Source organism: Opisthocomus hoazin, chromosome 10 (genome assembly GCF_030867145.1).
Source record: "Opisthocomus hoazin isolate bOpiHoa1 chromosome 10, bOpiHoa1.hap1, whole genome shotgun sequence".
Lineage (NCBI taxonomy): Eukaryota > Metazoa > Chordata > Aves > Opisthocomiformes > Opisthocomidae > Opisthocomus > Opisthocomus hoazin.
This window is the reverse complement of record NC_134423.1, coordinates 11,827,974-11,854,564: the sequence shown is the minus strand read 5'-3', so window position 1 is coordinate 11,854,564 and position 26,591 is coordinate 11,827,974. Positions and strand designations below refer to the sequence as shown.

Sequence of the window (26,591 nt, the reverse complement as noted above, 5' to 3'; positions counted from 1 at the left end):
TGCCCCGCGCGTGGACTGCATTCCCAGAGCAGCTGCCTCCTTCTCCAGCCCTCCCTCCACCGCGGTGCCCATCCTGTATTCATTACGATGCCTGTGTACTTCTCTAAGCCCAATATACTTTGAATTACTGCTCATCTATTCCTCTTGACATCCTCCTGCTCATAACTAGGAAGCCTGCATTACCCGTTTGCACATCTGTCAAGCTGTGTGTTCCTTGGCCATTTCCAGAGATACATAAAATTGGCTGTGGTTATGACATTATTGACAACCCACCCCATCTCCTCCCCCTTTCCCAAGCCCAAATGGCTGCCTGGCTTTATGAGGATTGATATTTGGGCAGTAAATATTTTAGAGCCTCATCTGATGAGTGTGTCTGCGTGGGTGAATACATTTCTGGCTGAGGACAGATGTTGGAGCTGTCTTCATCGGAAATGCGGGGCCTTGGCTTGCCCTCTCCAGCCTTTGCAGCATCTCCCTCCAGCCCCTCCAGTGCTGCCTGTTCCCGGGGGGAAGAAAGGGAATTGGAAGGAAAAGCCAGGCAGAGGTTGCTGGGAAGGAGAAGGGCTGGCTGGGCTGGCAGAGCTCTGCGAGGGATGTTGGGTGTTGATGGCCCGTCGCTGTCATGTCCTGATGCCGGGCTTCCCGTGTCGCGCAGCAGCAGGGCTGAGCTTCTGCAGAGAAGGTGTTTTCCTTTCCCAAACCCAGGGAAGCCACCAGTTCCTGCTGTGCTGGACAAGCAGTTTCATCCCATTTGAAAAAAAAAAGAAGACAGGTGTCAGGCTGTCTGTGGTTTCCGAGGGATATATTTTGACTCGGCTGTTCTGAAAAAGCCACTTCATCTCCAGAAGTTTCACAACATGCTTCGGTAAATGTCTCAAAAGAGGGAACAGCTTGGGAACGACACAGCCTGGGTGACCTGAACAGTGGTGTTTTATCTAGTGGAGAAAGGCAAAGGAGCCTGTTTTCAGTTCCTGAAAACAGTTTGCTCTCTTTTCCTTCGATCAGCAAAACGAAAAGCGTTGCCTGCTTCGTAGGGCAGGGACACAGCAGCTCCCGCCAAGCGATTTGGGGTGGCACGCGCGGCTTGGGCTGCTCTCAGCCGGCAGCATCAGGAGTCGGGGAGGTTTTAAAGCACGTCTGCGCTCGGGCTTTCCAGGCAGAGCTTTGCTGAGCTGTGAAATGGAGTTGTCCTTGCACCCAGGTCTGGGCTGGGCCTTGGGTCCCTTCCCTGCGAGTTGGAGAACGCCACAGGCGGCCGGCTGGCACAAGCTGGAGCCCGTGCGAGGCAAGTCTGCCCCGCAGCCCCCCGCTCCGTGCCTCCTCGTTCCCATTTTGCTGCTTTTTTTCCTCTCTGAGCCAGGAGTGAGTGCGTTGAAATGTGTAAAAATACAAAAAATAAATAAATCGACTGCCTGGGGGCGGCTTCGCAACCTCTCCGTCGCAATTCCTCGGAGCCTTTGCCATCAGGGCTGGAGTTTCCTGGCTCCGAAGTGGGGAGCTGCGTGCCGGGCTGGGACCCCGATCGGGGGGGCCAGAGTGAGGTGATGGGGGGGTGCCGGGTTGGCATGCCCACCGGCACGTCACCCAAACACCGGCTGTTCCCGGGGGGTGGGTGTCCTTTCCCCACCCTCTTCGCTTGCGGGACGATGTGCGAAGGGAAGATGGCAGCATCCCCGGGTGTTGCGGGGCAGGGAGTAGGATGGAGCATTTCTGCGTGCTGCTGCTTGGGGTTTAGCTGTTGCCTAGACAAGGGGGGTGCCTGAGGGGTAGGTGGATTCCCAGGGGTGCCCTTTGGGCCAGAGCCCATCACCCACGTTCCTGGGGGCAGCTGTGTTTGTGCTTGCTGGTACCACCCTGCCGGTGCTTGGTGCCGTGGGGTCCATCGCAGGTCTCGTGTCCGAGGGAGATCTGCAGCATCGAGGAGCTAATCTGCATGGGAGAGATCCGCAGAGGTCCTGGGGAGAAGAGGCGGTGTCCAAGCCCGCTGCCAGGGTTTAGATCTCCTTCTCCAGGAGCCACGCACCGAGGTGAGGAGTTCAGCAGCCTCGGTTACTTGCCGATGAAGGATGCTGCCCTGGCGCTGGTCAGCCTGCTCTCATATGACACCATAGTATCTATTTATTTATGATTTCCGTGGGTGGTGTTTCGGATGATCTATTGAGCCGGAGTAGAGATATTTTGAGGCATAGTGAGATATTTTAAAAACATCTCATCACTCTGGAAATATCCACGGTGCGATGGCTGCGTATTAGTCATTCGGAAAGGGAGTGATTTCAATGAAAGAAAAAACATTTCATCTTGTCAGAGCATTTTCACTCACTGTCTGCCAGGCAGCTACTGTCGGTCTTCAGTCTCTGTGGCTGGTTTTACTCTTCTCAGGCTCTGCCTTTTTTATTTTCTAACAAGAAATAAAATAAACCCACTAATGGATATTGGTAGCTATGAACTCATCAGTTGTTGGTAAGAAAGAGCCTTTAAAAAGATGCAATAAACCCTCTTTGCACTGGATTATCTCCAGTGAGATTATTTCTCCCGGGGGCTATCTCTGGAAGGAGAAACTCCTCCTCCAGGTATTGCACCTTGAACAAAAGCCCCTGCCTCCGACAGGATTTATCCCCCTGGAAAGTGGGAGTAACTCCAAGCCTTTCGCACACCAGCTGGGGATGCAGAATTAGGCTCACAGAGGACAGGAGGAGAGATGCTTTTCTCCCAGGAGGGAAAAGAAAGAAAAAAAAAAAAGTAAGAAAACACAAATTATGAGGCCCCATCGTGCAAGGGAAAGCAGCACAAAGCTGTTCAGCAAATCAAAAGCCAAATGAGCTGTAAAAAACCCACCACCATGGTAGGAGAGATTTTCACTTGGAGGGAATCTGCTGTAAATCACCTAATATTCAGCTTTGCACTGCCATTTGGGAAAACGTTCGTCATATTCCACCAGTCTCTGCTCTACTTTCTGTATATCTGTAGCTGGGGTTTCTACAGTGCAGCCCACGTGCCCTGGGGAGGAGGCGATTTGGTTGAGATGATCCTGTCCAGTTTGATCATTCTCCATAATCAAGCTAAGAGTAATTACACTGTAGTTATACCGTGAGTACTATGTGCTGTCGCTTTGCGGGCCGCAGTTGCCATTGCCTCGTGCAACCAGTAGGTAACTGCTCAAATGACCCAAAATTATCCCTTTGCGGTTGAATGCGTGGTGGGTGCTGATACCCAGAGCTTTCCTGGTGTGCGGGATGCTCAAGGGCATCTAAGGGCACCTCCAAGGCAGCCTGGTGGGGACGTTTGGAGCTGTTTGGGGGCCATATCAAGAGGACTGTGGCCAGCAGGTCGAGGGAGGTTCTCTCTACTGGAGTACTGAGTCCAGTTCTGGGCTCCCCAGTTCAAGAAACATGAGGAGCTACTGGAGAAAGTCCAGCAGAGGGCTACGAGGATGACGAGGGGACGGGAGTATCTCTCCTACGAGGAAAGGCTGAGGGAGCTGGGCTTGTTCAGCCTGGAGAAGAGAAGGCTGAGAGGGGACCTTCGAAATGCCTCTAAATATCTGCAGGATGGGTTTCAGGAAGACGGGGCCAGACTCTTTTCAGTGGTGCCCAGCGACAGGACAAGGGGCAACGGGCACAAACTGAAGCAGAGGAAGTTCCAGCTGAAGATGAGGAAGAACTTCTTCCCTCTGAGGGTGACAGAGCTCTGGCCCAGGCTGCCCAGGGAGGTTGTGGAGTCTCCTCCTCTGGAGATATTCCAGACCCGCCTGGACGCGGTCCTGTGCAGCCTGCTCTGGGTGACCCTGCTTCAGCAGGGGGGTTGGACTAGATGATCCCCAGAGGTCCCCTCCAATCCCTAATTCTGTGATTCTGTTTGTCTGCTGCCGTGGTTCCCCCTTGGCTATCCCTTTTGAGTCGCAACTGGTTTTCCTTCGCACCCACTGCCGAAGCCCTGCGGCCCCGTGCGTGCTGCCATGGTGCTGAGCTCCGGCTGCGGCCCCATGCATGCCCAGCCCACCTCCCGCCGCCGTCGGAGTGACTCCAGCCAGAGATTTAAAATAGAAGCTATTAACTAAAGAGCAGGAGAGGGCAGGGGAGAGGCAGCCGGGTTCCTGCAGGAGGAGGATGCTGGTGCTGTCTTGCTTGGGGTTTGGTGAGCCCTGGTGCCTCAGAGCCTTCTCCCAAGCTCTCTCTGGGGCATCGCTCCCCATGAGAGCAGGAATCGGGGGTGGCGGGGGGGGGTCAGGGTGGCAGCTGCCCTGGGCTGAGTGCCCATAAACCCCATCTCTCTCTAAAAGCTGGGCTAGGCAGCGGGGACTTGTCAGCTTTACGGCTGTCACCTTTTATTTCTGACAAAGTGAAAGAAATGGCAAACAGGAGCCATTTCTTCACCATTTTCACGCCCACACTTGACCCAAAATATTCTTCTGGTGTGTACTTGGAGCTCCCTTGCCGGACGCTCTTAATTTAATGAACACAAGCTGCCCTTTTGCCTTCCCTGGCCGGAGGCAGGGCTTATCCTCAGGGCTGAGTCCTCTGCTCTCTTGGTCTTGGTGTGGCATCTTCTGCATCATCCCTTTGCTGATGGCAAGCATGTCCCCGTCCCGCACCCCTGAGTCAGCAATGTGCCGCTGCTGCTGGCGTGCTCTTTTGGCTTAAAAAAACCACCACGAAGGTTTCAGTATTTAAAGTATTTAAGCAGATGGGAAGCCACAAACTACAGTCAGTGGAGGGAGCGTGTTTCATGACTAACAAAATATGCCAGGTAGGCCGTTCCACTTGAGATATTTTCAGGAATATAATCACTTTCACACGTCTTCGTCAATTTGCCAAAGTGTTAGCTTTCCCCCATATGGATCGGGGAGGATGCAGCATGGCATGACTGTTGCGCAGCGCCTTAAATGCTGCGTCTTCGTGGGGGGGCTTTTTTTCTCCCTTTTTCCCCCCCCTCCCCGCCCAGGCTGTAACTGAAAGAAAAAAAGTTTGGTTCCCCCTTCCCCCTAATTACGTGGGCAGAGGGTCACGCGAGAGCTCTTTGGCCTCCAGCCAAGGCAGGGCAGCGGAGGCAGCAGTCAAATCTCGAATAATTCCTTCAAAAAGAGCTGGGGATGGGCTGGGGCGGTGGCGGGGCTGCTGTCCCCAGTGGGGTACTGGCAGGCGATGGGGAGATGCTCCAAGGCAGCCTCGAGGGCTGCCTGCTTCCCGCCGAGCTCCCTTGAATAGATGCTCCAGCGTCGCAGTGGGGTAAACAAATGCAAAATATTTTGAAGCCATTCAGTCTCGGCGTTGGATTCTTTCTTTGCTTTTCGGTATCGTGGCAAAATTAAATAAAAGGACTCGTTTTCTGCATGTTATTGATCTTTCACTCAAAATCTGGGCCCTTTTCCAGGAAAAATGAGCCCTTTTGTGAAGAAAGAGACAGGCACCTTCCCAACAAAAGTCAGCTTTCAAATCCAATGTTCTGTGTTTTTGAAATTTCATGTTGCCGATAGGAAAATATCAATTTCACTCAAATTTGCAGAGAAGCGATGCTGGAGGCGGTGGGGATGTGTGACTGCCCTGAATGGGTTGATGAGCACTTGAAGGTCAGATTGCTGGAGGGGTTTAACAGCAAGCAGAAAAGCAACCTTCTCACCACTTTCGAACAGCTTGCGTTGCAAATCCGGATCTCAGCCTGGGTGGTTTATATGTGGCACTTCGGGACGTGGTTTAGTAGGCATGGTGGTGTTGGGTGGGTGGTTGGACTTCATGAGTCCAGCCATCTTAGAGATCTTTTCCAACCTATGATTCTATGATATATATTGCCTTTTTTTTTTAACGTGGTGGCTGCTGGGACCAGATGCTGAACTGGTGTAAATCGGTGCTGTTACCTTGGTTGGGCGCTCCACCGAGAGCTCCTTGCTAGTGTCTTAGTGAACCAATGTGCAGTCGGAGCCCAGAGGCCAACCATATCCTGGGCTGCATCAAAAGCGACATGGCCAGCAGGTCGAGGAAGGGGATTCTGCCCCTCTACTCCGCTTCAGACCCCACCTGGAGTCCTGCGTCCAGCTCTGGAGCCTCCAGCACAAGAAGGACATGGACCTGTTAGAGTGGGTCCAGAGGAGGGCAACAAAAATGATCAGGGGGCTGGAGCACCTCTCCTGGGAGGAAAGGCTGAGAGAGTTGGGGCTGTTCATCCTGGAGAAGAGAAGGCTGCGGGGAGACCTTACAGCAGCCCTTCAGTACCCAAAGGGGGCCTGTAGGAAAGATGGGGAAAATATTTTCAGCAGGGCTTGTTGTGATAGGACAAGGAGTAATGGCTTTAAACTAAGGGAGGGTAGATCTAGACTAGATATAAGGGAGAAATTTTTTACGATAAGGGTGGTGAAAGACTGCAACAGATTACCCAGAGGAATAGTGGAGGCCACATCCCTGGAACCATTCAAGATCAAGATCTGGGCGGGCTTTGAGCAACCTGGTCTAGTTGAAGATGTCCCTGCTTGCTGCAGGGGGGTTGGACTAGATGACCTCTAAAGGTTGCTTCCAACCCAAAGCATTCTATGATTCTATGAAGCTGGGCTTCGCCAGCGGTGTTTTGCAGGTTAACTCATTAAATCCCTGCAGCTCGTTTATTTGTTGGTGGAGCACTTGGAATGGCTCGGGAGGAGACACATTACGCTGTCTCGGACCGCGTGACCACGTGGATGCTCAGCTGCCGAGCCGGGTATCCCAAATATGTGCTCATCACGCAGCCCGTCACTGTGACACCCTCGCTATAACAAGGGGGGCTGCGTTCCCCTACCCGTCCCGTGTCCTTTGGTAGCAAGCACGTTGGTTTTCTGCATCTGTTTTCTACCCGTGCGGCGGCGATGCCCTTTCCTCACTGCGACGAAGAGGGGATGGAGGCGGCGCTGGCTCGAGGGCATCATTCCCAGGGCTGTCCATCAGCCACCTCATTCGTTCACCGCTGCTACGTAAAAAAGTTTGCCTGGTGGCTCTGAGCAGAGAAGTTTCTCCCCGTGCCCCGATGGGTTTTATCCCCGGCTGCGCGTGTGAGCTTGCTTATCTTTGGAAAGGCACGGCAGCGCTGACGAGTGGCGCAGGGGCTGGGGGCTGTAGGTGGATCGTTTTTAGCAGCGTGCACGCACAGAGCAGACAGCTTGGGCATGTTCCAAAACACTTCCTACGCCCCCAGGCTGAATTTTAAGAAGCTGGGGCATCTGCACATTCAAAACGCTCCAGGGCCGGGGCGGGGGGGGGGAAGAAGGAAAAAAAAATCCCCGAGGCAGGCAGAGCAGCCAGCGCGTGGAAGTGGAAGGGGCGAGCAGCACCCACAGGCTGATGCCTTGCTGCGGAAGGGAGTTTGATGCAAAGGCTGAGCAGCTCCAAGCCGCTCTCCGGAGGGGCAGAGCACAGGTGAGCGTGGAGCAGCGGTGGCTGGCTTTGCTTGCAGGCTGGTCTTGCTCTGGGTTGAGCAGGGGGAGCAGGAAGAGGAGCCTGAGTTATTCAGGACCGGTGTCTGGGTGAGTCCCGAGCAGCTCCCTGCGTTTGGGAGCCTTGCAATATGGGGAGGGGGTTGTGGAGGGCAGAGCCGTCTTCCTTACAGTGATGGGGAGATGGGAAAGAGCCCTGTGCTCATCCCACCTTGGGCACATCTGGGATCCTGCCTGTTAATAGCCAGAGGTGCCCCACCGGCTTCTTGCTGGACCAGCGTCCTCTCCTTCTGTGGCTCCTAGTGGAGCTGGAACAAGCGGGCAGAGGTTGCTGGTGGGAACATGCAAGTCCTGAGCTTTCACCAGCTGACTGAGGGCTACTTCAGCTCTGCCCTGGGCTCACTGGGGCAGGGTGGGACATGCGGCTGGAGAGGGGAGCTCCCGGGAGATGGAGGATGGAGGACAGCCTGTGTGTATCGTCCAGTGAAATCTTGGAGTCCTGGAGTGGTGATCTGGGGCTTCCTCTCAGAGTCCTGGTGTAGCTTTGGAGAAGTAGCTTCAGGGCGGGAAGGTTGGGAGGCTTTCTGTGCCGGGGTGTCCAGCTTAACGATCTCGAACATGGTGCCTGGAAGTGCTGAGACTAGCCCCAGTTCTTGCTGTTGCGGCTCCCTTGAGATCCAAGGTGCCTGCTCTTCTGGCAACGTGGGGCCTCAGAAGTCTTGCGCTGGAGCATCAGAAAGGGATGGGTGTAAATCTGGAGAGCCTGGGCTGTCTCCTGGGTTCCTCAGCTCACCAAGCTGGTCTGCGCTCTGAGATCCAAGGATGGAGAGCACATCCATCCACGTAGTCCATTGAGATCCTATTCCTGCTGCTGGCGAGGAGGACAACTGCGTGAAGTCCTGGCAGCCCTAAGCTGTGCTTGTCGGGGTGTCTGGGCTCCAACAGCTCCCTCCTATCTGGCGAAGCGCGCGTCTGCTGGGCCAGGCACCGGGGGATGCTCCTCCCGGCGCGTCACGTGCAAGAGGGGTACGTTCCCGGCGCTTCCCCATGGTTTTTTCCTTTCTTTTTGGGAAGAGGAGACTTCTTGGGAAGTGTCCGCTTCCTAAGCATCCCTCTCAGAAGGGGCTGAAGCAGATTGTAAAGCATGAGCTTTGTAACTTGGCACCAGCAGAAAAAGTGCTCTCCACCGTGCCCTCATCCCGGGAGGTAGCCTCATGGCAAGGAGCAACCTCTTGGCAACAGAGAAGTTTCTGGGGTCCTTCTGTCCTCTGTCCCTCGTCCCTTGGGTGGGCATGGGGATGTTTGCGCCGTTGGCATCCAAGGGGGGAGGACAAGGCCCTCCCTGCTGCCATGCCTGACACAAGATGCTCTTCTGCTCTGTGCCCTGGGGTGAGGAAGAGGAGGAAGGCAGAGAGAGAGGGGGATGGACCCAGGGTGCCCTGGGGGACTGTCTCGTTCCTACTAATTAGCCGTGTAACCAGCCGTTGCAGGGCCGGGCTCCTGGCAGATAATTACCTTGCTGGGTGCAGGAAGGGAGCAGAAAGACTCGCTGTCCGCGGGGACTTTAAAACCTCCTCATTCTTGAACTCATTTGGGAAAGGCAACCAAAAAACCCCCCCGTATATATATTTTAACAGAGCTATTTCTGCCAGTCAGGCAGGCCAATTTGTTACCGAAGTGACACATTTGATTTTAGCTGCAAGAATCAAGTTTTTTTTGGCTTTTCTCCTTTTTTAGGCCTTGGGGCAGGAGGTGGCTCAGCCGGGGGGCTGCAGGGGGTAGGGCTGGGGGCTCTGGCTTCCTCCCCAGCCGAGCATCGCTAAGCTTGTGGGTGTTTTAGGGAGGGGAGAGAAAAATAACTCTGGGAGCAGTTCCCAGTGTGGTCATTGCAGCACGGTCGGGTTGCCGTGGGGCCAGGGTATCCTGGCATCCCTTTTGCTAACGTGACCAAGCGGATGCTGCCTGGGGGCTTGCAGGGGTCCTGGTCCCGAGACCGGCAGCTCCGCCACCCTGGGGACGCTCCCGGGGGCTGCCCAGGGGTCTCTGCCGGCTGTGCCAGGGTTGTGTCGGGCAGCACCGTCCCTTGTGTGCTCCCTGCGCCGGGCTGGTGGGATCGCTGTGGGCCAGAGCAACATCGGGGCTCTCCTCACAGCAGAGCCGGGGACCTCATTAGCTGCCTCCATCTCCTCTCCCCTCTGTTTGTCTCCAGTTTGTCCAACCGCTTCTCTGATTTTTGTTTTTTATTTCTTAATTTTTTTTCCCTCTGGCTTGAAGGGAGAAATGACTGCATGAGTCATGATGGGGCCTGACAGCTCCCTGCCCGCCCTGCCAGGCCCTACCGGCGTTGGAGCTGGAGGGGCTGTAGTGACGGCTGACTGTGCGTCGGGGGGCACAGGGGGGACTGGGCATTCCAGCCTTCCCCCCTCCATCACCCATTGACCCTTTGCCCCCCATTGACGGGGGGTCTGGCAAAGCTCAGGCCTCCGAGGAGGGGTTGGGGGCAGGTTTGGGACTCTCCTTGGGAGAGCGGTGGGGACATCACAGCGCGGGGTGACAGGAGGGCAGCAGGGTGGGAACAGCTTGGGATCAAAGCCACTCTCTGCTGGCTGTAGTAGATTTGGGGCCATGCTGAGATCAGGGGAAGGCTCTCGGCCACGTGCACATGCCTTGTCCAGGAACAGGCTTGAGGGGACGACAGGCTCATCGGGTCGGTGCCCTCATCCTGCGCAGAGCTGGCTCCCGGGCCAGTGGTCCCCGGCTGGTGCCACATGCCGGCATGGTGATGGCGATGCCAATGTCCCCTCCTTCTCCTCGGCGCAGGGCTGTGGGTGCTGAACCACGTCTCTCCTGCTGCCTGGCTTGGCAATCTCTGTCCCCCTCCCTCCACACCCCGTCTCCCTTTGGAAAACCAGCAGTCGCTCTTAGTCGGTGCTGTCCTGCGGATCCTTACTTTGGAAGTCCCAGGGAGCAGGGTGTTTGCCACCATCCCGCGTGGCCGGTGCCGCCGTCCGCAGCCCATCGCCACCCTGGCACCCCGTGCTGAGAGGTCGGGGTCCTCGCTGCTCTGGGATGCTCCCAGCATCCCGCCTGTGCCTTTTGCAGCCCGAGCCCCGCGTTCCCGGCAGGCTCACCGGCTGACCTGGAGACGGCCGCGCCGCGTCTGGGCTGCGCTCGCTCGCGTCTCCCCTGCTCCCTCTTTGTGTCGCTTGGTGGTTTTGTTGATGCCGTGCCCACCGCACCCCGGGCTCTGCTCGGGAAGACAGCAGCGTCCGCCATCCAGCCCGTTCTTGCGTTGGATGTTTCCAGTCTAGGCTGGGTGGTACAGATCTCTGCGAGCGTACACCTTCGGGTGCCTGCTTCCTGCGGGTCCCTTCTCTGCAGCGGGTGCTTTTCCTCCCCGATGCGGTTCTGAGGAGAGGGAACAAGGACAAATTAGCATCCCTGGCATTTCTGGCTCTCCCTCTCCTTGCCCGCCTACACACCCCCATCCCCCCCCCCCCGCTTCTCTCCTCAAAGAGATTCAGGTCATGGCTGGAATTAGGGCTCCCTGAACTGCAGAGGAACGGTGTTTAAACTGCTTACCATCGATTAGATGGAGTGGTTCGGGTTCGCTTTGTCCCCCTGCCCCTGCCCTCAGCTTCGGATGGGTGTTCGCAGCACGGCACGTTAATCGCGCTTCAATGCCTTTGCCGTCGTGGGCTGCTCTTCCCTGTGCAGGTGGGTCTGGGGTCCCTGTGGGCTGCTCCCCCCCCCCCTTGCACCCCACTAGTAGCCAACTGCTCTCGACACAGAGACCTTGCGGGAAGGCATTTTATTTAGCTGGCTTCGTTTATCGTGACGCTCCGGCTGGGATTAGACACGGATAAGACGATCAATAAATCCTCCTCTTGGCTGAGATGTGCCCCAAATTTTTCGGGGAAGAGCAGGGAAAGCAGGGCATGGGAGGGGACAGCCAGCGCTGCGAGGTGGCAGGAGGGGGACGTGGTCGGCCCCGTCGCGATCTCCCGCTGGTTTCTAGCAAGACATCTGTATGTGTCAGAGGGGACAAGCAACCCCGCGCCGCTGCTGCGGCTGCTGTGGCCGTGCCGGCGGAGAAAGTAGGTCAGGCTGCACTGCAGAGCCCGGTGCGAAGGCAAAGACCCCAGACCACCACCCGCTTCCCACCTGCCCCGCCGGGCCGCTTCCCTGGCAGCCTGCCCCCCCAACCCCCCGCAAAGGCCCTCACCCTGGCGTCGGGGTGTGTTTGGCCGCGGGAGGGATGCCCAAGGGATGGGGGTCCGGCATCACAAGGGACCATTTTCTGTCTCGGCAGGGAGGTTTGGGGGGGAGGAAAAAATAGGTTAAAAGCAGAGTGCAGTGCCTAAACCTGCAGCGATTTTTGGCTGTCAAAGCACCCCCTTGGAGGAGGAGGGGGCGTTAGGACAGGACGAGTGGTGGGGGTCCCGTGGTTCGGGCTCAGGCGGGGCTGGAGGGTGCCTCAGCTTGGCTCAGGAGGAAGGCTCAGTCCATCACCACTTCCAGGAAGGTTTCGTGGCTGCTGAGGCGAGGGGAAAATGAAGACGTGCTTTCAAGGCAGAGATGTTTCGAGTGCAAATCAGGAGCGTTTCCCCGGCGGGTTTCGCTGTAGCCTCCTTGTTGTGAGATGGAAGGAAACTCTGGAATTGCATTTGCCACACGATGCTACGGCTGGGCTCCCGCTCCCGGCCGTGCCGCGGGGAGGGATGCTGCGGGTGCTGGATCGCAGCCATGAGAGCACGGCTAGCCGCAGCCGGTGGCCCAGGGCCACAAGCCTCAGACTGTCAGGCTCAGGGAGGTGACAATCCCATGCTAACGTGGCGCTGGTGGCATCGGTGGCGTGACCTGGAGGGGAGAGGTGGGCTCTGCATCCTCCGGTGAGGACCTGGGCTGCTCGGGGAGGGCCGGTGGTGAAGATGCAGCGAGCCAGGCGGGGAATAAATTGAGCATGTATATCACAGGCAGGTCTGGGCTTTATTGATTTTCAATGAAAGGCTGCGTCATGAATTTTTCTCTCCCGCTGTATTTGCTGCAAAGTTGCATCTTGACTTCAAGCATTAACCACTAACTAGAGAGGTCGTTTCCAACCCCCCCTCCCACCCCAGGAGATGCTGGGGGGGGAGGCAAGTTTGCACGTGGTCTTTTTAAGAACATGATGGATGCAGTGGCTTTACTAATCCAACAACAGAAGAGAAAGCTAGTATTAAGAGTGAAGAATGTTACGTCCAGCACTTCAAGGGACTTACCGCTGCGGGGCTGCGTGTGGGATGCGTCGCATTTGATGGGCTGCCTTATGCATCCCTCGCTGCTCTGGGATCCGCCCAGGAAAGGTGGTCCTGGTACCTGCTGTCCCCAAGAGGGACAGGGCATCAGATGGGGACCTGGGGACTGTCACTGCTCTCGCTAGTTTTCCTTTCCTCCCAACGAGGGGAAGACCCTGAAAGACAGGGAACACGGTCTCCACGCCAGAACTTTTGTGGAAGCTGCTGAGATGTATTGCTGCATCCCTCTGTTAAAAGCTGGTGTGTGGAAAATGGAGCGGCTCTTTAATCTTCAAGTCGTTGTTTTTAAACATTAAAGAGGATTTGGAAATGAGTATAGCATGAAATGTTTCAGGAGACGTTTCTTCCCATCTTCTGAAACTCTTCCAAGTCGTCTTCGCTTCCCTGATGAATGTGTTGCGAATCCAGGGGAAAGCACTGAAACCAGCTGAGGGTTTTAAAAGTAGATAACCAACGGCGAAGGTTTGAAGGGCTTAGGCTGGGTCTGTCTGTAAAAGGGGCCATGGAGAGGAGACATGGTACCTGGGTTTGGGTAGTGCCACGCGGTGGGATGCACAACCACGGCAGCTCGTGGCCCCGTGGCGAGGAGCTGGGAAGCTGTGCAGGGGGTTGGGAATGTCCTGGAAGGGTTAATTCTGGAGTTTGGATATAGCTGGATGCACTGAAGCTGAAGTGGAGCAGTATGCAAATCTATCCACTTTCATAAACTGCTTAATTAGGCGAATGTTAATGAGACGTTAATTACTGTTGTGCTGACGAATCCCACGGAACGGAGATTATGTTTCTCTTCAAACATCCAGTCTTAATTATAACTTGCACTTAATTCCACTGTCTTGCCTGGGACGGAGCCGGGTAGGGAGGCTGAGACGCTGCTGCCTGCCGCGTGTCCTCTGTCCTCGCCCATGCCGCAGCGGAGGCTGTGGGCACACGGAGACGGACCCGTGGCGACAGCCTGGGGATGATGGCTGCGAACTCCTCCCTGGCAGCCAGCTCCTCGTGCTCGGGTCCAACCCAGCAGTGAACCCTCCGGGTCAGGGGGGAAAATCCCACGTCACACATAAAAGCTGCCGTCCTTTTCCTTCACGGGCTTGGGGAACCTGTGGGAGCTCCCTGTTCGTGCCCTGTGTGCTCCAGGGACTCCACGTTGCTCCCCTCTGGCGGCATCCGCCTCAAACTGGTCCGACTGGGGCAGGAGAGCCTCTGGGGATGGAGCATCCATCCCGCGCCTGGTCCCCTTCTTCCTCGCTTTCTGTTTCTACCCGCCGTGGCCTTTGCAGCTGGACTGTAAATGCTTTCCGCTGCCTGGGATTCCCGATCCCTGGATGGATTTTTAACTGATGGGAGTGCTTGTTGCTGGGAGGTCCTGCTTCCGCAGTGCCTGACGCGCGCTCGTGAACGTATTCAAAGTACGGCTTCAACTTGGAGATGAGCAAGAGATCACTGCGACGATGAGCAGAGAAACAGCATCCCGTTTCCAATCTTAACACCCGTCATTATTGTTTTTTTTTCTACATGGCTTCTGTTAACATTCAGGATAATGTAACGCTTTCAGATGAGGTGTCAGCAAGCCATGAAATCGGCACCTTCAGGTTTTTTCCTAGGTCTGTTTTTCATCGGCGTGTGATTGGTGGCTGCTCCGGGCTAGCTGCGAGGTTTCGCGGGTCTTTGCTTGTCGCCACCAGCCCGGCGGCGAAGCACTCAGGAGCTCCAGAGCACTGGAGGGGATGGCGGCAGGCTGAAACGTGAGGTTTGGGCTCCATCACAGGTACCCCCAGGGAAGACTTCTTCCAGTGCTGGGGCTCTTTTTACGCAAGGAGTTGTTCACCTTGCTGCTGCTGGTGGGAGAGTCCTTAGGGATGCCCACTCCGCTTCTCCCGGCAGGAGCTCCATGTCCTTCGCGTCTCCAGCAAAGGGGCTTTTTCATTACGCGTGCTGCCTCGGAGCTTGTCACCAGAAACCTGCAGCCAGAAAGCGGCAGCCGTCGTCTCCTCGTGGTTGGCATCACTTTGGATTTCCATCGCATGCTGCCACAGCGTCGAGGGGTGATAAGGAAGTGTGTTGCCCCCCGAGCGACCCGTTCTGGGGGGGATGATTCTCCACATTGGATGTTTTCAGTTAAAAGGGTGTCAGCTCAGGGTTCGTTTTGCCCTTGTTTCTTTCTTCTCTTCCCTCTGTTCCCATTCTCCTGTTTGATTTCCAGATGGGTTTGATATTTCTTCATCCCAGCAAGCCCTGGGGACTTCTGCGGGCGGCTCGCTCCTTTGATCACGGCGATGTCCCTCCCATGCCAGGCAGGCTGGGCTGGCGGGCCGAGGGCAGGCAGGCTGGGGGCTGCACCCACTGCAGCACCCACCGCTCGGGCTCCGGCCGGCTTTGCCTGCTGCTCACGGCTTTCTTCCAAAATCATCTCAACCTGATTTTTTTTTAATCTCCTAAAAAGCTTTTCTACCAGAAGAAACGTGTCCAGCAACCAGGGGAGTTTGCCTTTTTTTTTTTTCTTCTCCTCTGCATTTTGCACCTCTCGACGTCGAAGTCCCTGTTAATTAGTTGGGAATTAATTAATTCCAATTCTTTTAATTTTTTAGAAAAGGCAGGATCTGGCCACACACCCCCTGACAGAGCTGCCTGCTGCTCCCTCCTCCCCTCCTTGCGAGAGCAAATCTCGAGCAAACCGAGCCCCGCTGCAGAACCAGCAGCTGCGTGGGAGGCAGAGCCCACGCTTTGCATACGATCTACATAAAATACAGCGTGTTTGGGAAACATGAGGAGCGGCAAAGCCAACGGCGGGGAAGGGGGGAACCGAGAGAGGCTATCGCTAGCATCGAGACCTCGCCGCCGAGATGTCCCGCGTGTCAGTGGCTCCTGGACTGCTTTTCAGAGCCCTAAAATGGCTGCGAGCCAGCGCTGGCGGGACCGGGTACTCTGGTGCAGCCTCCCTGGTGCCAGCACCCGCGGTGGGTACCCAAGGGGAGGGGTCTCCATGCAAGCGATAGCCTCGCTCAGTCCCCTGCCTCCCAAGCCACGATGTTCTGCCCACAGCCGCCTGTTGCTTCTAATTGCCGAGCCCAGCACCTGCTGGCTTGAAAATGAAATAGAAGGAAGCAAGAGGAGAAAGAAGGGTTTGGCTCATGAGTGCATTGAAATTAGCCTTATTGTGCTGGGAGCCGGGCATTGGGGTGAATCCACTTCCACAGCACTGTAGATCTTTACCGAGTGGGAATTTGGGGGATAAATGACTGTTCTTCATATATTATCACGGCCTGGCAGCGATGAGGCAGACAGAGGCAATGCAAAGGCGATTAATGAGAAAGTTTGAGTTAACGAAGTGTAGTCATCTCTCTTTAGGGGGAAATGAGTTCTGCTCACCACCAGCCGTTGGGCTTGTGAAGTTGGGAGGGCTCTTGCCTTTATTTTTTTCTTTAAATGCCAGAAAATTTGTTCCTTATTTCCCATCACTCACCAGGTTGATGGCACGATGTCTCTCGCCCCGTCCGCAGTGGCTGCGCTGGACTTGGGGCTCTCTCGTTACCCACCGATAGCAGTGCCGAGGGCATGCGGGGGGATGACGACGGGGGACGGCGATGCTCCTGGGGACACTGAGGCAGGGACACGGTGTGTGGAAGGTGATGCTCCTGGGGACACCGAGGCAGGGACATGGTGTGTGGAAGGTGATGCTCCTGGGGACAACGAGGCAGGGACATGGTGTGTGGAAGGCGATGCTCCTGGGGACACTGAGGCAGGGACACGGTGTGCGGAAGGCAATGCTCAGGGCTGGGGAAGCGAAGCCCCTCTCTGCCGGGCAAGGGAGATGGAGAAGTGGCTCTCTGGCAATCAGCCAGAGCTGGGAAAGCAGGTCCGCATCAGGAACCTGCAATATTAACGAGCCTTTTAATGAAAAATACATCTGCTATTCGGGTGCCTCTTGGCCCGAGACGCAGGCGTGCTTTTTGGTTCGAGGATGGTTGCTGCAGGACCTTTTGTTTTACAATAGTTGAGACAAAACTGGAATCTATTTTTAATCCTTTCCCTTCCCCCTTTGCTGCCTTCCCCCTTTGCTCCACTGTTGTGCTGACCCCGCAAAAGCTCGTTTGGGGTTCGGGAGAGGCCAAGGGCCGGGCTGGGTGCCCCAGCTCGCAGCAGGAGGACAGCCCATCCCTCTCTGGGGTGCCCAGCAACCCTCGCTGAGGCTGTCCCTGTCGGGGGTGCTTTGCGAAGAACGAACGAGCCACAGCTCTCTGCCATTTAGCAGCATTAGCGTTGCAAGGAGGGAGGATTTTTCTTCCCTGTCAGATTTGGAGGCTGGGCAGGATCTTCTCAGCCTGGATTTCAAATTGTCTTATGGCAATCATGCCCAGCGGCAGAGGTAAAGGCTGGGTCACAGCAGTTTTCTCTTCGCCGGTGATGCTCGTGCCGGGATTTCTTAGGGGTTTCCTGGAGAAGCCAGCCATTGCGAAGCCTGTCCTACTGGCGATGAGCGGAAAAGGCTGGGGGTTGAGGTCCGGTGCGGGGTGTTTGCTGCCAAATCCCGTTGCTTGGGGCGTTTGAGCATCCCTGGAGGTGAGGGTGCAGGTTTTCAAGCAGCACCCAGCCCTACCAGGGCCGAGGGCAGCCAAGGCTGCAGCCCCTGTGAGCTGCCTCCCCTTCTCTGCCACCCACTGCCTGCAGCCTCTGAGGCACCGTTTATCCAGAGCAAAGACAGACCTTAGAAAAATCACAATAAAGAAAAGCTATGTGAGAAGCATCTGTGAAATCATAACAAGGTCCCAGGGATGGAGCTGCTTTCATCTGGGAGCTCTTTGCTAACCGTGGGTTGCTCCTGTCCGTCGTTAGAGCGGGAGCTGGGCGGCGATGCTCCCGCTCAGATCTTCCTTCCCTTTCAAGGTCTCCCCGTGGCACCCCGCAGGCTGGCGAGCCCGGCCCCTGCCAGCGCATCCCTCCTGCTGCCAGCTGCTGAGCTGGTTTTCCGTCCTTCTAATCAGCCCAGCATCCAACCCCGGCGGCAGTGGGAGAGCTGGGCTCCCCCGGTGGCTGTCGTGCCTCCCCGCCGCGCGACATCCCACACAAGAGACGCGGTGGGGCTGCGGAGTATGGAAACCCCACGTCTTCCTCGACGTGGCTTTGTAAGGCTGAGCTGCCAGTTTTGGTCACCTCCCTGCCAGGGTAGCTGCTGGTTTACACTGGGTCTGGTCCAGAGCCCCGGGGAACACGAGAGGTGCAAGCGCTCGTGGGTGCCGTGCTCCTTTCCGGCTGGCTGGAAAACATCCATCGAAATTTGCTTTCCTGGGAAAAAAGCTGGTTCAGCCAAGCTAAACCGCTTGCGGGACTCCGCGTTGAAACCCCGGGGAGGTTTCGGATGCTCCCACGCAGGTGCAGAGGAGAGTGGGCTGCCCCCGCAAACGGCCCCAGAGCCGTGAAGGGACCCCACCACCAGATGCTAGAGGGTGGGGGGCTCCGGGCGCATGGAGGGCCCAGCGCTGGCCATGCCTTGGGCAGAGCTGATGTTTCCAGTCGAAGCCGGCATTGCTCAGCTGCCTGCTACCGAGAGGGCTTTGCCGTGTGCTGTTCACGCGTGGTTATCTGCACGTGGCCTGGGAAGGGCTTTCGGGCTGGGCTTTTCCTGTAATGAAATAATTCTGCCGCTGCGGGAAGAGGCACTCCTGTGAGCAAGGATTAAGGCAAATTTCAGAGCATTCGCCTCCTGGTCTGGGGCGTGAAGGGAGGTGCAGGGGGAAGGTACTGAGTCTTGTTTCGAGGGTCGGGAGGTGAAACATCTTGTGTGAGCTAAGGATAGGAGGGATTTCTGCAGACCTCAGGACCTCCGCAGGCTGCTGGGGCTAAAAAGCAGGGTGTTGGAGGAGGAGCTGCGTTGGACCTGGGTTACATCGCTGGCGTGGGCTGGGGCTTGTCACCTCGGAGCCAAAGGGAGTATCGGAGACTGTGCTTGGACACCGGTGTAACACCCAGCAGTGTGCTTTCAGCTGCGGATAAACACATTTACACCGGTGTGCGCGAGAGCAGGATCTGGCCCGGGGCCTCCAGCAGCTGTGGAGATGCAGGAGGCCAGAAGCAGAGTGCTTAAAGGCTAATAAAGATGCACTAGAAAATGTTTAGCTTTGCAAGCAGCATTGCCGTGTGCTGGAAACGGGGATGTGATGAAGTTCACACTAAGCCCTGGGAGACCTCTTGAGCAGGAGTGATCTGCGTGCCACGCAGTGCTATTATTGGAAAGGGTGGCTTCGCTGCCTATCATCTGGCTTTGCTGAGTTAGCTCCGTGGACTGTCGCCAAACATCAAGCATCTTCTCCTTGGCCGTTGCCAACCCACCTCCTTGGAGTGGGTGATGACTTGTTTGTTCCTCAGCTCAGCTGGAAGAAGTGAGTGTCCCCGTGGGAGGGTGGGAAGATGGGGTGTTGTAGGGTGGCATCTCCCGAGGAAAGAAGCGGGTTGCTGGGCTCGGGCGTTCAGCTGGAGAAATGGCTGGTGTCGCACCGCAAGCTCAAGATGGTCCTGCTTGGACCTGCCTTTTGCTGGGTGTTGGGCTGGAGCATCGCTGCCAGTCAGGCTTGGTCAGCTCTTTTCCCACTAGCTCCCAGAGGAGCTGGATGCGGTGGCAGGGCCCCCGCCTTCACTCTCGGGGGGCATGGGGATGCTCTTGCTTGGGCTGAACCCGGCCCGGAGCAGCCAGCCTCTGCCCAGCCCTTCCCAGCTTTCCTGGTGCTTTTGGGTGCTGGTGCGGCACGGGATGAGACATAGCTCCCCTCTCAGCTCCCGCTGTTTCCAAGGCAAGGTCCTGATCAGGGTGGGAAGCGTCCGTTGGGCTTGGCGCTGGACCCACGCATCCCTGCAGAGGCAAGCCCCTCAGGGGATCGCTCCCCAGGGCTCTGACAGCGGCTGTGCTGGCAACGCCTGCCGCTCCCGGCACGGATTCCCCTCTGTGCCACCCTTGACATAAATCCCCAAGTCCCTTCTGTGTCAGCCAGGAAATGGTTGTTTTGCAAGGAATTAAGTTGTTGGGATTTTTTAGAGAAAAGCTCTGGAAAGCATCCCTTTGGCCCCAGAGCCACTGCCCGAAGGACAGGAGCGGGAGGGAGCTGGAAGGTGCTGTGCAGGGAGAGAGGAGATATCAAAAGGACACAAGGGATGCCCGGGTGATTGCCAAGGCAAGCGGGAATGATGGGAGAGACCTCGAGAAAGAGTGAAGAGCCGGGGTGCAGGCACCCAGCCATGTGGCCAAAGGCCTTAAATCTGTGTCTGCGCCCGCTCTCCCGGGATGCAGGAGGAGGGGATTGCCCCAGCCGGCATCGCTGGCACCGAGCATCCCTCCTCCCGTGCCGGCAGCATCGCTGCTGCCGAGGCTGAGAGGGGGTTGGCAGCTGAGCCATGCTGCGTGTGGGGCATCAGAGGTGGGATGCCGTTGGGGTCATCAGCCCCCTCGGCCATGCTCCTCTGGCAGGAAACTCAGGGGAGAACCAGAATGTCGATTCCCCAGGGACATCTGGAAGGGCAGCATCGCTCCGGGTCAGGGATGAAATCCATTACGGAGAAGCACTTGGGGGAGAGCTCTGGGTGCGATGCACGTGGAGGCTGATGCATTAAAACCGCTTCCTGCGGAGATCTGCTCCCGGTCGCGAGGCAGGGAGAGGGGTCGGGCACAAAACCACCACCCGGAGCTGCCGCCAGTGCTAATGGCGTGCATTTACCGGCGAGCCGGCGCCGGCTGGTGAAAGGAGCCCTTCAACCCCAGCCCCTCGGAGCCAAAGTGCCGGAGACGGCTGAGACCCTTCCCCTTGCCATGCCAGGGGTCCCGGCAGCCGCTGGGCAGAGCTGCAGCCCGGGGACGTGGCTGTGCCTTTGCTCCGCCGGAAGGTTATCAAACCCAGCGTGGTTTTTTTCCAGCCGCTTCAGCTCCAGCCATGAGCATCACGCGAGGAGAAGACCCGTTTAGGCAGAGGGTTCCCAGCCAGCTTTAAGGGTGGGTGATAGCTGGGTTCCCTGGAAGGTCGCGTTGCCTGGCCGCAGCCCCGGTGCCCCACTGGAGGTGGGTGCCTGCGTGCGAGGGTGCGGGCAGGGGTAGGCAGGCGTGCCCACGCTGCTTTCTTCCAAGGTGTTGCCGAACAAATGACAGGGTGCAAAGAACCTTCCAAAACTTGCCAAATTGGTTGACCTTTCCCAGAATGGATGCTGGAGTTGAAGCAATTGGCCAGTCCTGATTTGCTGTGAAAAATATGTATTTTCACTCTTCTTGTGTTTTTCCCTCTTCTCCCCTTCCATTTTGCATCCCCCCACATCTCCTTTTATTCCCCCCTCCCTTCCTCCTTTCCATGAGCTATTTTCAAACACCAGGAAGGGCAAGATCCAAGGGGAGGGGGAGTAACTGAAAGGAAAAAAGGGTGGTAAAATTATTTCACACATTTAAGGGGGGAAGAAAAAAAAAAAAAGGTGTGGGCTTGGGGAAAGAGAACAGCTCCAACTCCCACACCGCGAAAAGCAACTTCATTCATTTCCCGATGTAGTTTTGTCAGGTTAGAAAAGTTTGGTCACATTTACGTGGCCCTACAGCTCCTGGTGAGGGTCCCGGGGTGCAGCAGGTCCCCAAGGGGGGATTTGTCCCTCCTGCTTTGCTGCCAAACTTTTACCCAGCTTGGCTTTGGGAAGGGTAGAGGAGCTGTTGCAAATATCGCCAGCTCCATGGGAAGCATTTCTTCGCAGATGAGGACAGTCTGTTGGATGATTTCCCATGCTTCATAAATAGGATTAAACCAAGCAACAACAGTGCTCGCTGAGACCTAGGGGTTCGGGTTGTGATAAACTCTTTAGATCGCAAAATCTCCTTATACTCAATTGTTTTTCCATTTAGCCGGGAAAACTGGAAATAACTGTTTTGGTTTGATACGAAACAATCTTTAAACGTGATTCATTTGGTTCGCTGGCCGCAATGACAAATCTGCTGGCCACTGGGAAAAGGGAAGGGAAAAAACCCTCCGAATCCCAAAGGCAGCTTTTCTGAGCCGCTCGCCGCCATGATGCTATGGGTAACGCTGGAAGACCCACGCCCTGGCTGCCCCCGTTGCAGCCCCTCCCCTTCGCGCTGTTGCCTTTGGTGAGCTTTGGAGCAGAGCCTGGCGGGAGGAGAGCGGGGACCTGGCAGCTGCCCATCTCCCGCGGGCGCTGGCAGCAGGCTGGCATTTTGCACCTGGTGGAGGGTGACATTTTTCTTTGCGGCGTTTCCGCGTTCGAAAGCTGACGTTTCACCCCAAGAGGAAGCTGGTATTTAGAAGGCAAGGCACTGGCATTTCACTCGTCGTTACCATCCAGTGATTCAGACAAGGTCTCTTAGCCAGAAAGGTCACCTGGGTCTCTACCATTCTTTGCTGCTTTTCTTTCGTTTTTTTTTTCCTTCCCCCCAAGGGAAAGAGGGAAAAACAAAGCCAAGCCACGCACTAGCACTGCTGATTGCCATTTTTCTTGCCTTGAGAGCGAAGGTCTGCTATGCTACATAAAAAGCGAAGACTTTCCAAAGTCTGTCTTGCAAGGGTGTCTTCTGTAAGGTCCTGACTATATGTTGCTTTCAGTTCCAAAGACGCGACCCCGAGCCCGGGGCCATGGCGATGTGTGTGGCACCAGCGTTCTCCCCAGTGCTGTGCCGGTGCTCACCGTTGCTCTAGTAATCCTGCATCATCCTCTTCCTCGGCCTGAAGAGCTGAGCTGAAGCCCACATGAACCATAATATGTTTCAAGGAGCCCCAAACTGCATCTTTTCTCGCCAAACCCCAGGTCTGGTCCCCAGGGTTGCCCTGGGGCAGGTGATTTCGCATCACCCCTTCCAGGGTAGGCGAGGGATGAGGAGCAGGAAGGCAAGAGCAAGTGCAGGGCCCTGCTGTGACTATGGGGCTCTTGTTGGACTGGGGCGATATAGACACTGCCAGGGCCTGGGGAACATAAATAAAATCAATAAGAAGCTGTTAAATTGTGCCTGAACCTCGCAATGAACAGCGTGGGGAGTGCTGGCTGCAGAGATGTATCTGCTGCCACTCCGCGGGCTGTGGCACATTCATTAAGTATCTTAAAGATGGATACACCCCCCAGTTCACCTCCTGCGAAAGCCTGGGAATTTATTTCCTCCTGAACTGTGCCATCAATCACCGGTGACAGCACCGCCTCGGCACCGCGCGGCTTGGTCGCCGAACAGCCCTGCCTAGCTGGGAGGGGGCCGCATCCTGCCCGGGGAGAGGGGGACCCCGACCCCCTGCCTGTCTGCCGGCAGGAAGGCTGTCTTGCACCCCAAACACCTTTGTGCTCCTTTCTGAGGAGCATCCCTTGGCGCTCCAGCACTGCAGGCATCCAGCGCTGATCCCCGTGGGGCTGGTGGCATGGAGAGGAGCTGATGGTTCCACAGCCCTCTGCGGTGCTGGCCCCCTCCTCAGCACCCTGGCTCCACTCCTGGCCCCGCGTTTGGTGCTGGGAGCTGCCGAGGCCCCATGCTACGCATCTAAATGCGAGAGCCCGAAGGCTTCGCTGAAAAATTTTGCTGTCCCTGACTTGATTCTTGTAGGTTTTTGCAGAGGAGCCAGACAGAAGCAGGATGGATCCGGCGACCCGGGGCAGCACGGGAGACGCTGCTCGGCGACTGAGCTGCTTTGCTTTGCCCCCCTCCTCCCCGCCGGCTCGTGTTGGCGATGCTTTGGGTTGGAAAGACGTGGCAGGTCCACTTTGCGGGAGAAAAGACCAGCTGGAGGGGGGCTGAGCGAGCCTCCTGCCCCGCACCCAGCACCCTCTGCCCAGCTCTTCCCGGGCCCCGCGGCCGTCTCTTTCCATCCCCGCAGTGACATTTCACCCTCCAGCACCTTCACCTCTCAGCTGAGGTGCACATTACTTCAATTTATGCAGAGACCTGGGTTTAACTTCTTTCTGTAATTTCTTCTGATGCTTTTAATTTCTTCCCCCATATCAGCTGGGAACCTGCAGATTATCCCATAAAATCAGAATAAAGACTCGTCAACCTTTCTTACGCGCTCCCTGAGATGAAAATAACTTCCCGAACCCCTGATAATGCTTTATTTTCTGCCGCTTCTGCTACTCTGAGTGTAATTTGACTGACTAAAGGATCTCAAAGCTAAGGACAAAAAGAGATAAAGTAGACTAATAATAATAATAATGATAAAAACTGCTCCCACGACGACGATAAGGGCCTGGAGACTCACACCCTGACACTGCCTGCCAGGGCAGGTGTGAGCCCGGCTTTTGTCCTCCAGCTCTGTAAGCTGGGGCTGGGAGTGGGAACAGCAAGTCTGTGCGAAAACGGGACATTCTTCCAGAGAAGAAAGGTATTGTGTCCGCTGCGATGTGGAAATGAGCGGTGAGGCGAGGGCAGGGAGAGCGGATTTCTCATGGTAATGAGGCTTTATGCTGGCTTTCTTGCCTTGCCTCCATCCCTCTCTTTCAAAGGTGGGATGGGGTTTCAAGGGCTGTTGTATTCTTCCCCTTGGATTGTTTGTCCTGTTTTTTTTTAACCCTGCCTATTGTGGTTTTTCAAGATAAAACGTGGGAGCTGCGATTAAAGGGAGCTGCGATCAAAGGAAGTTGGGGCAGGGCTGGGAGATGCTGCAGGGGTTGTGGACACCCGGCTGGGGATGTCGCTGCGACGCTGTGAGCTCTCGCAGGCGAGTTAGCTGGGCTTGGGAATGCTTTTCCTCTCCCACCCCACAAGCCTTGGTGCTGCTGGAGATGGATGTGAGCTGCCGAGCTGGAGCAAAGGCTGGCGGGGAAGGTCGGTGCCGTAGCCGAGACCACGGTGGCCGTGTCATCCCCGAGCACCCCGTCCCAGCCTCTCTGCTGCTGGTGTCCCCAGGCTCCCACAGGGACACTTGTAACTCTTGGCTGTTGTTGTGAGCAACATTATAGCCCCTCTTTTAGAGGAACAGCCATTCTTCCTCTCGAGATAGCTGAGGACAGAGTATTCCTCTCGCTCCTAACTTAGCGGCTGCCGTAGTACCTGTGGCTGTCCGATAATTGTGCCTTATTAGAAGCCTGAGCTTGTCTAGATTCCACCTCCAGCCACTAACTCTGGTCCGACATTTATCTGCAGCCTTGAGGAACGCTCCGCTCTTCCAAAACTCTTGCTCATGTAGGAAGCTGTGCTGCTTGATGGAAAGGGCTGGGCACAGATTTCCCCTGCAAACAGTCTCTGGTGGAAAACTGAGGTTTGGGCTGAGCTCGGTTTGTCACGTAGAATACATGCTCTCGGTTGCAGAGGTGCTCTTTCTTCTCTGAAAAGCCAGATGTGTGAGCCGCATGTGTCCCCTCCTGGGGGAACAAGGTGGGGAGCGGATGGCTCGGGTCTCGCTAGAGGAACGAGGGGCCATCCAACGGGCAGGAGCTGTTTCTCGTCCAGCTTCAGGGCTGCTGTTGCCCCGGCGTCGCGCACGGCCGCCGAATTCCTGCGCAGCCAGCAATGCAGCAGGCTGCCTCAGCCAGGAGAGCAGCCCGGGACGCGTGGTCGGGGATTGCCCCGTGCTCGACTGCCGGTGGTTTTCATCCGCTGTTGATCCGAGGAACCTTGCTGAACTTCCCAGGGCAACTCATCTGCCCACGCCGCGGGCATAGGAGCTGCCTGCTCCTCCTGCCCTGCTTGCGCTGCAACAAAGGCCGGCTGAAACCTGGCTGATTTCAGAAAAATGCTGATTCAAAACCCAGCCAGAGCTCGGCTAGGCTGCCACGGGTCGGGAGGGCTCTCAGGTCAAGTTCAGGAGCTGTAAGCAAAGATGCCCTGTGGTGAGCTTCTCTGGTGTTTATTCCAAAGCCCTTGAGCCGTGCTGGTGTTTTTTCCCTCCTGCCCAGCAGACATTGCTGCTCAGCTGTTTGATTTTATCCCTCCTAATTTTACGAGAAGCGACAGTAAATCTATCGCGTACGCACAGGACCGTGTGGGGTGTTTAAACAATCGTTCGCATCCAGATGTGTCGATAGCTTTGGGGTGTCTCCTGACAACGTGGGTTGGCGCTGGATATATTACACCATAAAAGTTAACGTTCGGAGTCTGACACTCAGCCGGCAAGAGCAAGCGAGCATTTGGCAACCAGCTCTGCTGCGTGGGGCAGACCCATCGCCTGTGGGTGCCGGGAGGGTGGCCGAGGAGTGCTGGGGCTGTCTCCCACCAGACCTCTCCACAGACGCTGCCGTGCTGCCGTTTAAGGGCTCCCAAGCACAGCCAAGGGTAACTGTACAGCTGTCTCCATGTCCAAAAAGCCCATTAGCCTGGGAGGAGGAGGAGGGGGAGCGTGGGGGCCGTGGCGGAGGAAGATAAGGCCGGAGAGCGGAGGATTTGTGGGGAGTTAATGGGCAGCGAATTGGCATTATGCCCCGGCAGGTTCTCATTTCCCCGGCTTCGTGCTGGCTCTCCCACACCCCAGCGCGGGGAGGGAGCGTCGCCCCGAGCATCCCCGCCTGCCGTACTGGTCCACGGGTGCTGGGCAGGGCAGAAGGGCATTGCTGGCATCGGGGCGGCACGGGGACAGCAACGTGGCCAGAGCCCTGGCACGTCGTGGGCACGAGCCCCTGGAGCACAGGGAGCCGGCCTGTGCGCACGGCCCTGGGGTGCATGGCCCTGGGGCCTCTGGCATGTGGCGCGTGGCAAAAGCGACAAAGTGAAGGAAAACAGGGTTACTTCGCTGCTGTCCCGCTGGCGATGCTCAGGGAGATGCTCTGCTTGAAATCAAACCTGGATCAAAGTGGAGATGGCTCCTCTGCTGCTTGGGGATAGATAAGGCTGTGTCTGAGCTCACAATGTAAGGGCAGCTTTTACTGCTTAAAGGCATTTCTTTGCTCTGCTTTGCTCATCTATGCTCGCAGAACAACCCTGTATCTGCTCTGCTTCATATTCTGTTGGCTTGGAGGGGCTGGCG

The 26,591-nt window shown here is 56.4% G+C and overlaps 1 protein-coding gene across 1 annotated transcript in view; it reads left to right on the top strand.

Moving 5' to 3' along the window:
- Positions 1–7,268: 7,268 nt before the first annotated feature.
- LINGO1 (leucine rich repeat and Ig domain containing 1) overlaps positions 7,269–26,591 on the top strand; it is a 130,533-nt gene continuing 111,210 nt past the window's right edge. Inside the window, exon 1 of the mRNA XM_075432113.1 lies at positions 7,269–7,376. Within this exon, the coding sequence (XP_075288228.1) occupies positions 7,302–7,376 (75 nt within the window). The 5' untranslated portion in view covers positions 7,269–7,301. The remainder of the gene's footprint in view (positions 7,377–26,591) is intronic.